Source organism: Terrapene carolina, unplaced genomic scaffold (genome assembly GCF_002925995.2).
Source record: "Terrapene carolina triunguis isolate 2854851 unplaced genomic scaffold, T_m_triunguis-2.0 Scaffold67, whole genome shotgun sequence".
NCBI lineage: Eukaryota > Metazoa > Chordata > Testudines > Emydidae > Terrapene > Terrapene triunguis.
Window position 1 is genome coordinate 27,058,733 of NW_020664418.1, and position 12,901 is coordinate 27,071,633.

The 12,901-nt window shown below is 42.8% G+C and overlaps 1 protein-coding gene across 1 annotated transcript in view; it reads right to left on the reverse strand.

Moving 5' to 3' along the window:
* Positions 1–4,581: 4,581 nt before the first annotated feature.
* TEX9 (testis expressed 9) overlaps positions 4,582–12,901 on the reverse strand; it is a 43,173-nt gene continuing 34,853 nt past the window's right edge. The window contains 3 exon segments of the mRNA XM_024204947.2: positions 4,582–6,535; positions 8,694–8,828; positions 10,641–10,775. Coding sequence (XP_024060715.2) covers positions 6,458–6,535; positions 8,694–8,828; positions 10,641–10,775 — 348 coding nt within the window. The 3' untranslated portion in view covers positions 4,582–6,457.

Genomic DNA, 12,901 nt, shown 5'->3' on the forward strand with positions numbered 1-12,901 from the left:
ACAATGATGGTTATCAGTCGTAGTATGCTATTTTCTGCCAAGTGCCCAATATTGTCTGCTAAGCACCCAGAAGAGGCTGAGGGCTATCTGGGTGCTGGCAGACATGGGGCTGGCAGCCGTGGGGCTGCATTGCACCAGCCCCCTTGCCTTGATGATGATGGTTATCAGACGTATTATCCGCAGGATGGGGCAACATTGCTACACAGCAGCAACCCCTTGCCTTTTGGGCAGTAGATAGTATATTACGACTGGTATCCATCGTTGTCATACTGGGTATCAGATCGTGCAATAGACCTGAAGGCTAACTGCCAAGCGCCCAGTATTTGTTGCCAAGCACCCAGAAAATGCCAAGGGCTATCAGTCATGCTGCACCGTCGTCTTAAGATGTAAAAAATAGATTTATTCTGTATTCATTTGCTTCCCCCCCTTCCTCCTGCTAAACCCAGGCTTTTGAGTTCAATCTTTGGGGGGGGGCATTCTGTGTGACAGTTGTTTGTGTTTCTCCCTGATGCAAAGCCACCTTTCTTGATTTTAATTCCCTGTACCTGTATGCCATGTCGTCACTCGCCCCTCCCTCCCTCCCTCTCTCCCTCCCTCCCTTCTTCCCCTGGTCCGTCAGATACTACTTTCGCGCCTTTTTTCAGACCAGACGCCATAGCCAGCACTGGGATCATGGAGCCCGCTCAGATCACCGCGGCAATTATGAGCACTATGAACACCACGCGCATTGTCCTGGAAAACATGCAGAGCCTCCTGGACATGCCAAAGCCAAACCAGGACCAGCTGAGGAGGAGGCGATTGCAGCGCGGCGACGATAGTGATGAGGAAATTGACATGGACCTCTCACAAGGCACAGGCCCCAGCAATGTGGAAATCCTGGTGTTACTGGGGCAGGTTCATGCCGTGGACCGCCGATTCTGGGCCCGGGAAACAAGCACAGAGTGGTGGGACCGCATCGTGTTGCAGGTCTGGGACGATGCCCAGTGGCTGCGAAACTTTCGCATGCGTAAGGGCACTTTCATGGAACTTTGTGACTTGCTTTCCCCTGCCCTGAAGCGCCAGAATACCAGGATGAGAGCAGCCCTCACAGTGGAGAAGCGAGTGGCGATAGCCCTGTGGAAGCTTGCAACGCCAGACAGCTACCGGTCAGTTGGGAATCAATTTGGAGTGGGCAAATCTACTGTGGGGGCTGCTGTGATCCAAGTTGCCAGGGCAATGAGAGACCTGGTGATATCAAGGGTAGTGACTCTGGGAAACGTGCAGACCATAGTGGATGGCTTTGCTGCAATGGGATTCCCAAACTGTGGTGGGGCGATAGACGGAACCCATATCCCTATCTTGGCACCGGCGCACCAAGCCACCAACTACATAAACCGCAAGGGGTACTTTTCAATGCTGCTGCAAGCCCTGGTGGATCACAAGGGACGTTTCACCGACATCAACGTGGGCTGGCCGGGAAGAGTACATGATGCTCGCGTCTTCAGGCAGTCTCTTCTGTTTCGAAAGCTGGAGGAAGGGACTTTCTTCCCAGACCAGAAAATAACAGTTGGGGATGTTGAAATGCCTATCGTGATCCTTGGGGACCCAGCCTACCCCTTAATGCCATGGCTCATGAAGCCATACACAGGCAGCCTGGACAGCAGTCAGGACCTGTTCAACTACAGGCTGAGCAAGTGCCGAATGGTGGTGGAATGTGCATTTGGCCGTTTAAAAGCGCGCTGGCGCAGCTTACTGACTCGCTCAGACCTTAACGAAAAGAATCTCCCCATTGTTATTGCTACTTGCTGTGCGCTCCACAATATATGTGAAAGTAAGGGGGAGACATTTATGGCGGGGTGGGAGGTTGAGGCAAATCGCCTGGCCGCTGATTACGCGCAGCCAGACACCAGGGCGGTTAGAGGAGCACAGCAGGGCGCGGTGCGCATCAGAGAAGCGTTGAAAACCAGTTTTGTGACTGGCCAGGCTACGGAGTGAAACTTCTGTTTGTTGCTCCTTGATGAACCCTCTGCCCCTCCCCCACCACCCTGTTAACTCTACTTCCCTGCAAACCAACCACCCCACCCTCCCCTACTACCCTCCCCCCTTCGAGCACCACTTGCAGAGGCAATAAAGTCATTGTTGCTTCACATTCATGCATTCTTTATTAATTCAGCACACAACTAGGGGGATAATTGGAAAGGTAGCCCGGGATGGGTGGGGGAGGAGGGAAGGAAAAGGACACACTCCAATTTAAAACTTTAAAACTTATTGCTATGGAAATCATCTAGGGTGGAGTGAGTGGGTGGCCGAAGGCCCCCCCACCGTGTTCTTGGGCGTCTGGGTGAGGAGGCAATGGGACTTGGGGAGGATGGCTGCTGGTTACAGAGGGGCTGTAGCGGCGGTCTCTGCTCCTGCTGCCTTTCCTGCAGCTCAACCATACGCAGGAGCATATCACTTTGATGCTCCAGCAGCCGGAGCATCGACTCTTGCTTTCTGATTACAAGTTGACGCCACCTCTCCTCTTCAGCCCGCGTTTCAGCACGCAACTTCTCATCTTCAGCACGCCACCTCTCCTCTCGCTCATATTGGGCTTTTTTAAAATCAGTCATTGACTGCCTCCACGCATTCAGCTGTGCTCTGTCAGCGTGGGAGGCAGTCTGAAGTTCAGTAAACATTTCGTCACGCGTCCTTCGCTTCCTTCTTCGAATATTCACTAGCCTCTGCGAAGGAGTAAGATTTGCAGCTGGTGGAGAAGGGAGAGGTTGTTAAAAAAGATACATTTTAGAGAACAATGGGTAGACTCTTTCACGTTAGATTTTGCTGTTCACAACATCACACAGCACATGTGCTTTCGTTACAAGGTCGCATTTTTCCTCTTATATTGAGAGTCTCCTGGTTTGGTGTGAGAGATCACTCACGCAGTGCCAGGACACAGATTTCAGCTTGCAGGCAGCCATGGTAAGACATATAGTCTTTGGGCTTTTTTAACCTTCTTAACATGTGGGGATGGTTTCAAACAGTTCTGCCCTCATTTCCCATACCAAGCACCCGTGCCATTTAAAATGGGTTTGCAATGTAAAAGGAGGGGCTGCGATTTCAGGTTTAACATGCAGCACAAACCCAACTAACTCCCCTCCCCCTCACACCCAATTCTCTGGGATGGTCACTTCACCCCTCCCCCCCACCGCGTGGTTAACAGCGGGGAATATTTCTGTTCAGCAGACCAGGAAGGGGCACCTCTGAATGTCCCCTTAATAAAATTGCCCCATTTTAACCAGGTGACCGTGAATGATATCACTCTCCTGAGGATAACAAAGAGTGATAAGGAATGGATGTTGTCTGCATGCCAGCAAACACCGGGACCATACGCTGCCATGCTTTGTTATGCAATGATTCCAGACTACGTGCTACTGGCCTGGCGTGGTAAAGTGTCCTACCATGGCGGACGGGATAAGGCAGCCCTCCCCAGAAACCTTTTGCAAAGGCTTTGGGATTACATGAAGGAGAGCTTTCTGGAGATGTCCCTGGAGGATTTCCGCTCCATCCCCATACACGTTAACAGACTTTTCCAGTAGCTGTACTGGCCGCGATTGCCAGGGCAAATTAATCATTAATCATTAAACACGCTTGTTTTTAAACCATGTGTAATATTTACAAAGGTACACTCACCAGAGGTCCCCTGTGTGCCCTCAGGGTCTTGGGTCAGTTCGGGGGTTACTGTTTCCAGGTCCAGGGTGACAAACATATCCTGGCTGTTGGGGTAACTGGTTTCTCCGCTTCCTTGCTGCTGTGAGCTATCTATGTTCTCTCCATCCTCATCTTCCTCGTCCGCCGAACCCGCTTCCCCGTTTGCAGAGAGGGACTCATAGAACACGCTTGGGCTAGTGGTGGCTGCACCCCCTAGAATGGCATGCAGCTCCGCGTAGTAGCGGCATGTTTGCGGCTCTGCCCCGGACCTTCCGTTTGCGTCTCTGACTTTGTGGTAGGCTTGCCTTAGCTCCTTAATTTTCACGCGGCACTGCCGCGCGTCCCTGTTATGGCCTCTGTCCTTCATGGCCTTGGAGATCTTTTCTAATGTTTTGCCGTTTCTTTTACTGTTTCGGAGTTCGGCGAGCACTGCTTCATCTCCCCAGATGGCGATCAGATCCTGTACCTCCCGTTCGGTCCAGGCTGGAGCTCTTCTGCGATCCTGGGACTGGGACTGGGACTCCATCATGGTTACCTGTGCTGATGAGCTCTGCATGGTCACCTGTGCTCTCCACGCTGAGCAAACAGGAAATGAAATTCAAACGTTCGCGGGGCTTTTCCTGTCTACCTGGCCAGTGCATCTGAGATGAGAGTGCTGTCCAGAGCGGTCACAATGAAGCACTGTGGGATAGCTCCCGGAGGCCAGTAATGTCGAATTCCGTCCACACTAACCCAATTCCGACCCCCTAAGGTCGATTTTATCGCTAATCCCCTTGTCGAGGTGGTGTTAGGAAACCGGTTTAAAGGGCCCTTTAAGTCGACAGAAAGGGCTTCGTAGTGTAAACGTGTCCAGGCTTAAGTCGATTTAACGCTGCTAAAGTCGACCTAAACTCGTAGTGTAGACCAGGCCTGAATTAACTAAAGGTGTGAATTTGAAGTGATTAGTTATCCCTTTGTCGACACTCATTCAGAATTAAAATGGCCTGTATTTAGCTTAATTCACTTTGGAACCTGTAAAACCCTTCTTATAGCAGCTGATTAAAGTGAATCAAAAGCAGCTTCTTCAAAACAAAGCATTGTTTAGTCACCCAAACATAAACAACACAGAACAAAGGGTTAAAATAAAAGCTTATATGGATTGGTCTTAACTATACCATATCTTTTCTTGGAAACTTCAGAACAGTGTTCTCTATTGCTGGGTTGGGAGAGACAGGCTGCTTGGGCCAGTTTGTCTTCACAGGGAGTCCGTCAGCATCTTTCCCATAGACAGCTGCAGACAATCCCCACCCCCATTTTCCCCTAGGCCAGCATTTTAGGTTGTAATATCCTCTTTGATATCTTAGGTATTGGTTTGGGAAGAGTGAACCATGGCAGCTTCGCTGGAGTCAGATAGGGGTATTCCCCAATTAATACTTCCCCATTGTTTCCTCAAGAACCTGTATTCTCTCAGACAGTAACTGATCTTTGCCATTGTTTCATTTCCTGTTTCCCCCTGACAGCTTCATCTGCTGCAGGAGAAACCACTTAGATTTAATAATGGGTGATAGAAACAGCACAAACTTACTGTGTACCTGTCATTATTCTGAACATACATAGAATAGCTGATTCACCTATAGTCAGTTTTGTCCATTTATTCTTGATTATTGTAATAGGATTACAAAATCATCACATCTCTGTATACCGCCTAGCACAGTGGGGTCTGCACTCCTGATTGTGCCCTTTAGGTTTGACTGTAATGTACAGAACACTAAATGAATGATGCTAAGAATGATCATTACTTTCATCAAACGTTTACACAGCCATGTGCATTTAATATGGAAAAAGATAACACTATAGGAACCAAATGGGACTTTGAACAGTATATGATGTTAGGAGGACTTAGGAAAATGGATGGGGTCAAGAAAATATTCAACTTCAAATATTTCAGTAGACATGTTTTAACTTATTAAATATTGCTGAAAATTGAGAGATTTTCATTTTACATTGACACCAATATTTATCACTTTTAAAAATAAAGGTATGGCATCTGATCTAGCCTCTAGTCATCAGAAGCAATTTTAAACAATACTTCCATGTTAGCAAACTAATTTTTATATGCTTTATTGGACATCAAGATTTAATTGCTATGGTAAGTTATCAACTTTTCTGTAAATTAAGACAATCAGCATCCACTAATGTATTTAATGTTCCAACCCAGCTAAGACTGTGAAGATCTACTAAGGCAGAATGGACAACAAACATTGTCCCTCTGTAGTTCCCAAACCTTTATTTTTACAATAAAATTTATGTTTTTATGTCCAAGTTATAAAATTTTCCTCCCCATTAATGAGGTTTTTGAACTATCACCTTAGTTTTCTGAGATACATAAACATTACCTTTTATTTGGACAGCAGTGTTTTTCATCTTATCTCAACTACAGTTTCAACCAATCAGTACGAAAACAGAAAATTGGTAACTAAAACAGATATGTATATAATGTGTTCTTCTCTCCATACTGCTTGCCTTACCTATTACAGTCAGTGAGGATATAGAGCATTTAGCCACTTAGCTAAATTGTTGGATGAACAACACCATTTCAAGGTATGTTGCAACACAAAACTATTTACAATCAAACATTAAAATGTTTATCCTATTATAACTCTTAAAAGTTGATCAATTTTACCAAGATTAATCTAAAACTATCTATGTGGACATTTGTGGTAAGTAGTGAGCTGAGAGGTGAAAACATTATATATTTTCAAAACAGCATACAATCAGAACTGATTTTCAAACCGAGGCATTGAACACTGCATCAGGGATTTCCCCACTCAAGAGCTTTCATGAACTCTTCTTCAGTAAAAGAAAGCATTTTAGCTGCTTCAATATGCATCTATAAAAGATTAAAATTAATTTTGTTAAACAATTAGGTGTATAAGAGAAGATGATTTTACATTTGCTACATCAAGATATTTGTAGCTTAGATAGCTTAATGCAAATACAAGTGGAATATGAAATAGGTTTTTAAAAAAAAAAGAAAAATTGTGATTTCTCTTTTTGTATGTGTTGCACCATTGCTGGAAGTTTGGCTTTTTCTGTCTTTCATTACAAATTAAGCAGTGGTCCTTTCCTTATATGTACTTCTCTACACCTGAGATGCTTTTATAAGAGAATCATTGTCTTTCAAAAACATAACATTCAACTCTGCTTTGTATTTCTAGGAACCTTTTAAATTCATGTTTAAGATGACAAACATTTCTTCTGAGCAGTCTAAAAATACTTATCAGTTAAGATTACTACAGGAACTATTCAGAACAGAAGAATCTGCTGCTATTCTATCTGTGCATATCAGTTTTCTTTTTTAAAAAAGCAGTTACTAAAGCAGACTGCCTTAGAGAGAGTTGGAGCCCAATACTGGTTACTAAACAAGATTTAGTGCCTTCATGACTTTTCGAGCTATTGAAGAGGTTCTGTCTGTCTCTGCAGTTTCAGTACTACAATTAACTTAAGATACTGTACTAGACCATAAGTATGGTATAATAAAGTATATTACATAAACTACCAAAATCTCAATAGTTTACAGAAATGCTGTCTTCTCATGACCAATAAGCATAGTTACTTAAACTCCTAGCAGGGTGGTTGAGAGGGGAAAATGGTGGTAAATACATAAAAATAAGGACCTTGCTTTTTCACACTCCATCCTGACACAACCTACCACTCAAATGGGCAGCAGCTATTGAAGCCTGTAAAAGCCCCTTAAAAATGCCATGATGAGAGCAAGCTTCAGATCATATTACAGAGGTTAATATTTTTATCATCCCTACGCTTTAAATCGTTTTTTTTTTAAGTAGAAAATTACAATCTGTCCTAGATTTTAATTTTTGAAGGTTGCAAAATCAATGTCCCATTGAGATTTTTTTTTTCTGCTGGCAGAAAAGTTTTCTTCAGTATAACTGTGTTCTTAGGGAATTAGTCTGATGTGGTAAACATTAAGCACAAGAAGCAGCTGATGTCCAAAAGGGATCTGAAATTTTAATCTATAAACATATCAATTCGAAACAAAAGACAGCTATAACTCCTATAATACACCAGCCTCCAGCTCTGGAGAGCTGAAGGGATGTTCCACCTGTATCCTTTTTTATAAATAAGGCCTTTTCCAAAATATTCTCCTCTGGGAGCTTGTCCTCTAAATCTAGTGAGGCAATCATTTTGAACACCAAGCAAGCTGACTGCTGCAGATTGCAACTCCCTTCTTTCCAGATAGTATTTAGCTTCATTTATGTCTTCTCTCTCACTCCTAAGGTGGTCGCACTTCCTGACCTGCAGGCTACTTCCACCTATTGTACCCTTCCAAATTTGGCATACGAATATAGTACGAATGATCCAACCTATCTTTCCCTGTGAGTGCAATACATCAAGTTTATTTTGCCTAAGCTTATTGAAGTTCTTGTCATAGATTAGGAGGCTAAACATAATCAAAGTTATCTGTAGAAGACCACACAATTTCTGAAATAGCTCATGTAGGACAGAACATTGTTGCATTAAGGTAACATGTTAGTACTGAAAGGCCATGGTGCTGACATGTCTAAGCTTTATTTTACGTAATTCCCAATTTAAGAGGTCCCTGCATTGTCAGGACAGCATGGGGAAGCTGCTCCTATCTAAGCTGTATTTGCTCAGCGAAGGAAGAGGCCATTGATCTCAGGACTGCTCAATACAGCTTTCAGCAGCACTAAACACATTCCAATTCAGGGACAAAAAGCCAAGACAGTCAATTCAAGAGATGACTTGTCCAGTTTTCATGATTTCTTGGTTAAAAGGAGAAAGCCAGCAGTGTTACTTGTACCCCCATAACAGCAGCAAGCCTAAACACCCACATTGCCTAAACATACCACATATTGGAAACTGTGGGGATGCAGATCTGTTAGTTCACGTTACTGCCAGAAAAATACTGATGGTAATCTTGACAATTAGCATTTGCAACCTGTAGTGTGCAACTCTATCAATATATAAAAGTGAATGTTGTTAACCTTTTAGGTTAATAGACTAACCTTTTGTCTCTTCAGAATATCAATTAACTTTAGCTGTTTCTTGAAACCTGTCATTAGCTCTCCTTTTTGTTTCTCCAGTCTCTTGTTTGCTATTTTTAGTTCTTCAAATTTTTTGTGCTCTTGGTTGGCTATGTCCTAGAGGACAAAAACAACCTGTTATCTGTAGAATGGGCACAAAAGAAAACATACCAGCAATCTGTGATATTTCAAAAGGAGAAAAAGAGACATCAAAACTATTCTTTTACCAAAGCTTTTGACTTCTACCCTTAACAAACACACACAACCCCACATCTAGCTGATAACTCTCTTCTGCACTACTAAGGCAGCAGAATTTATACTGGTACCACAATGTGCATTGCTTCTGTGTGTCTTAGGCATGCATGATCCGTTGTAATCCATACCTATGTCCACATAGGTATCTCTTCTTTCAAGCTGTCAGAGATCTGTTTGGGTGACCCCTTTCAGCCCCCCACTAAACTGCTGTGAGGGGAATTCAAGCCTCTGGATCCCTGGATCCCCTGATTTAAGCCTCCAATGCCTGAATGGAGTCAGGCCACTGCCCCAATCTTGGGAACTGTAGGCACACTTGGGGTGCAGAATAGCTGGCACCCCCTTCTGAGAGAAGGAACCCACTGTTCAGCTGCCTAGCGCATGGGTGCTAGGGTGACTCTTGACACTTGCTCATACCTAACAACACACCCTCTCCCAGAACTTCCACCTCAAAGGTGTGAATCTTCTGGTTTACAGTTCAACTCCTTCTCAAGGCTCATCATAATTGTGAAGCATATAACGCACACAATGCTTTGCACAAATCCAATGCATTATTGCTCTTTTACTTAATCATATAAAGCACATAAATACAGATCATATAGAAAAAAAACCCTGCATGCATTTTTCTTCACTAGGTTACATCTTCCTTAGGAGTTGGGGTGGGGGGAGTGCATCTGTGTCCAGGAAGGCATGGTTTCCCCTGCCTCATGTTGGGTAGCTTCTTGCTCATGTCATGGAATCTCACCTTCCCCAGCTTGAGAGACCTTCCTCTCGCCTTCCCAGCACTTCCTCGTGTGACTCCCTATTTTATATGCCCCTTTCCAATGCCTGCCTTCCTTTATTTCATTTCTTGATAACCTTCCACTGCTCCAAAATAACCCTCCCTCAGGGATGCAGTTAGTTACTCTCTCATAACTTTTGTGTGGTCAAAGCACTGTCATTATCCTTAAGTACCTTTCCTCACTCTGGAGTGTACCTGGTGCCTGGCCGGTCAGTAATGCTGGACAGACATAAAGGCATTCATGATACAGTTGTTTTTCATAGTAACATTTCGTAATTCCATAAGATCAACCAGAATTTGTGTGTTGTAGAGATGGATTTCCAAATAGTTAAACATGTCTTCCTACCACATGCCAACGTCTGGCAGTCCAGTGCAGTAGAGAGAGACACTCCCTAGCTATGTTTTTTCTAGATATAAGACAACATAGATATTCAAGAGAAATAAATTGCTTTGCAGTTACATGGCCAAATTTTGCCAACATGAATTATTTCACTTATAAGTGAAATATAATATTTGTCCCCTTCCATTTCTAATCATGTAGAATCTAATCTAATCAAACAGATTGGGGCGGTGGGGAGGGAGGAGAGACAAACTCCAGCACTACACTTTATATAACCAATATGACATTTTTCAACAGGGGTTGCAATATTCTCTATACAGCTAGAACGCCTGTCCAGATACTCAACTGATTTGTTACAGTATTCTAATTGCCTGAATAACTTCTTCCAGCTTTGGATTGTCTATGAAAGACAAAACCCCCTCAAAACTCTTATTGCCATCCATGATTTGAGAGTGCTCACTTATTACATGATCAAGCCCTTTGGTGATTTTTAAAGCATTTTTCAACAGGAGGTTATACTTTTAAATCAGTTTATTTTTTTAAACCACTACTGTACCTTATTGCTTTGCTTCAGTTTATTCAGCTCCATTTTATACCTTTCTGCTTCCTCAAGAGCCCTATTTAAGCGAACTTCTGTAGCACTCTGACTGGTAGAAGCCTGCTTTTGTATGCGCTTTAGATTCTCTAGTTCCTAAATAAATTTAAAAAAGTGTGTTGAAATAATGGTAAATCAATGAATCCCCCTATAAGCAACACAGTTAGAGCAAGAGACATGGCAGAAAGCCTGTTTGATCTTGTTTGGCCCTGCAGTAGAATCGGACTTCACATCTCCTACTTTTATAGTGCTAGAATAGTTCTGACTCCTACCTCGCTTTCTCCCCCCCCACTAGAAATTCTTCTATCTGAATACTAAGACAGGGATCAGTGAGACCAGAGGAATGCATCATGGGCCAGTGACACTGAATCCATGTTGCAACACTTAAATCCCCTTGAGACAACTTGGTGTGCTGTCTAGTCTGGAAGACAGAACTAGAACGGCCTCTCCTTCTGATGCTACTATTTGATAGTGCTGTGAGAGGGGAGAAGGTGAGGGGATGAGGCAAAGGTGGTGATATGTAGAGCAGAGTAAAAGATAGAGATCAAAGGATGAAACTAACAGACTAAGACAAAGCAGAAGGAGACAAGAACATATGGTAGCCTGGCAGAAATGGCAACTCTTGTTATTCACATGAAAGATGAGATGTCTCTACAAAAGCAGAGTCAGGTTTTGTAAGGTAATAACTAGAGAAAGGCTAAATCATTTAACCAAAAGATAAAAGAGAGTAATGTCTTTTAAATATTAAGTCTTCTCCCTGAATTTGTGTCTTTTTGGGACATTGCCCCACTTTTTCATACTTCTGATATCAACCCTGCTGAGGTCAAGAGGTTGTGGTGGTAGTTTTTTTAAATGTGTGCCATTTGTGTTAGAAAGCTATCCTTAATGAAACTCTATAGGGATGAATGACTTGATTATGTAAGTGTCTGAATGACAAATTTGTATAGAAAAGCATTGTTGCAAACTAACACTGGATCATATGGATAGTGGAAGGATCCTTGACTTCTCCAAGCTGGACCCAGAGAACAGGAAGATGTGAAATCTAGAAAAAAAATGTGTGTCTGACTAAACCACCTAGATTCTACTGCCGAATTTCCTTCCCCCAAGATTTTGGACAAATAGAGTGGCTTTGCTACACTACGTTGTGTCAGTGAACAGGTCATATACAAGACTGAGGTAGGATTCACTTTTTTTACCTCTAGAACGTACACACATTTTCAGATAAGATAACTTGGAAATATATATTCAGGCAGTAAACAAACAACACAGTCTGCTCCTCTTCACAGCATCACCATCTCTTCTCTTATGTTAAGATGGCAGAGCTCTGAATAAGGTCAATTGCTTGTTTCAGTCTTCAGTGCCATATACTCCACTTCACATTAAAGTGAAATTCTAACTTTTGGAGTACAGCATTTCAGAACCTGGCAGCATAAAAGGATACAAGCAGTCCTCGACTTTAAGATGTTCAACTTACAACAAATGGCACTTACGACGTTTCTGAATTGACACCCTGAGTCGACTTACGACGTTGGTTTCGAGTTTATGACGCTCAGTCCTGCAATGGAGTGGATTGCAGTTCCGAGTTACGACATTTTGACTTACGATGCAATTTTCAGGAACCAATTGCGTCGTAAGTCCAAAGACTGCCTGTATATCACTTGCACAGTATTTAAGCTATCGGCTAACCTAATGATGTAACAAAAGGATGGTTAAATGCTCTTTGAATGCTCTGTTTGACATTGACTCCAGAGAGTAATAGAATGCAGTGGGATTTCTGCAGATCTTTCAGTAAGGTTGTATTGTATTTTCATATCTTGTCAGCTAATGCTACAAAAATAAATAGAACTTTATTTTTTAAGTAACCAGGATTTCTGCAAATCCTTCATAAATGATTTTTAACTACTGAATTCTGTTTCCCAATTAAGTATCTGGAGAAGGGGGCGGGGAATTACTGCATCAGGCCTTTTCAGATTTTTTTCTTAAATATTTTTGTTTAGCATAGCCTAATTTAGTTTAATTTAAAAAAAAATTGCTTTCCACTGCCCCTCTACAGTTACTTTAACAAAAGAGTTCAATCTCTCCATTTGCTCTTACAACTATAGGTGGCCAAAAATAATGTTGAAAGACAATCAGCTGAGCATGCTCAAAAACCACTAAGGTAAAAGCATAGGGGATACTTGCCAGATAATGGTTTTAAAACTACTCAGCAGCAGAGCAGTCTC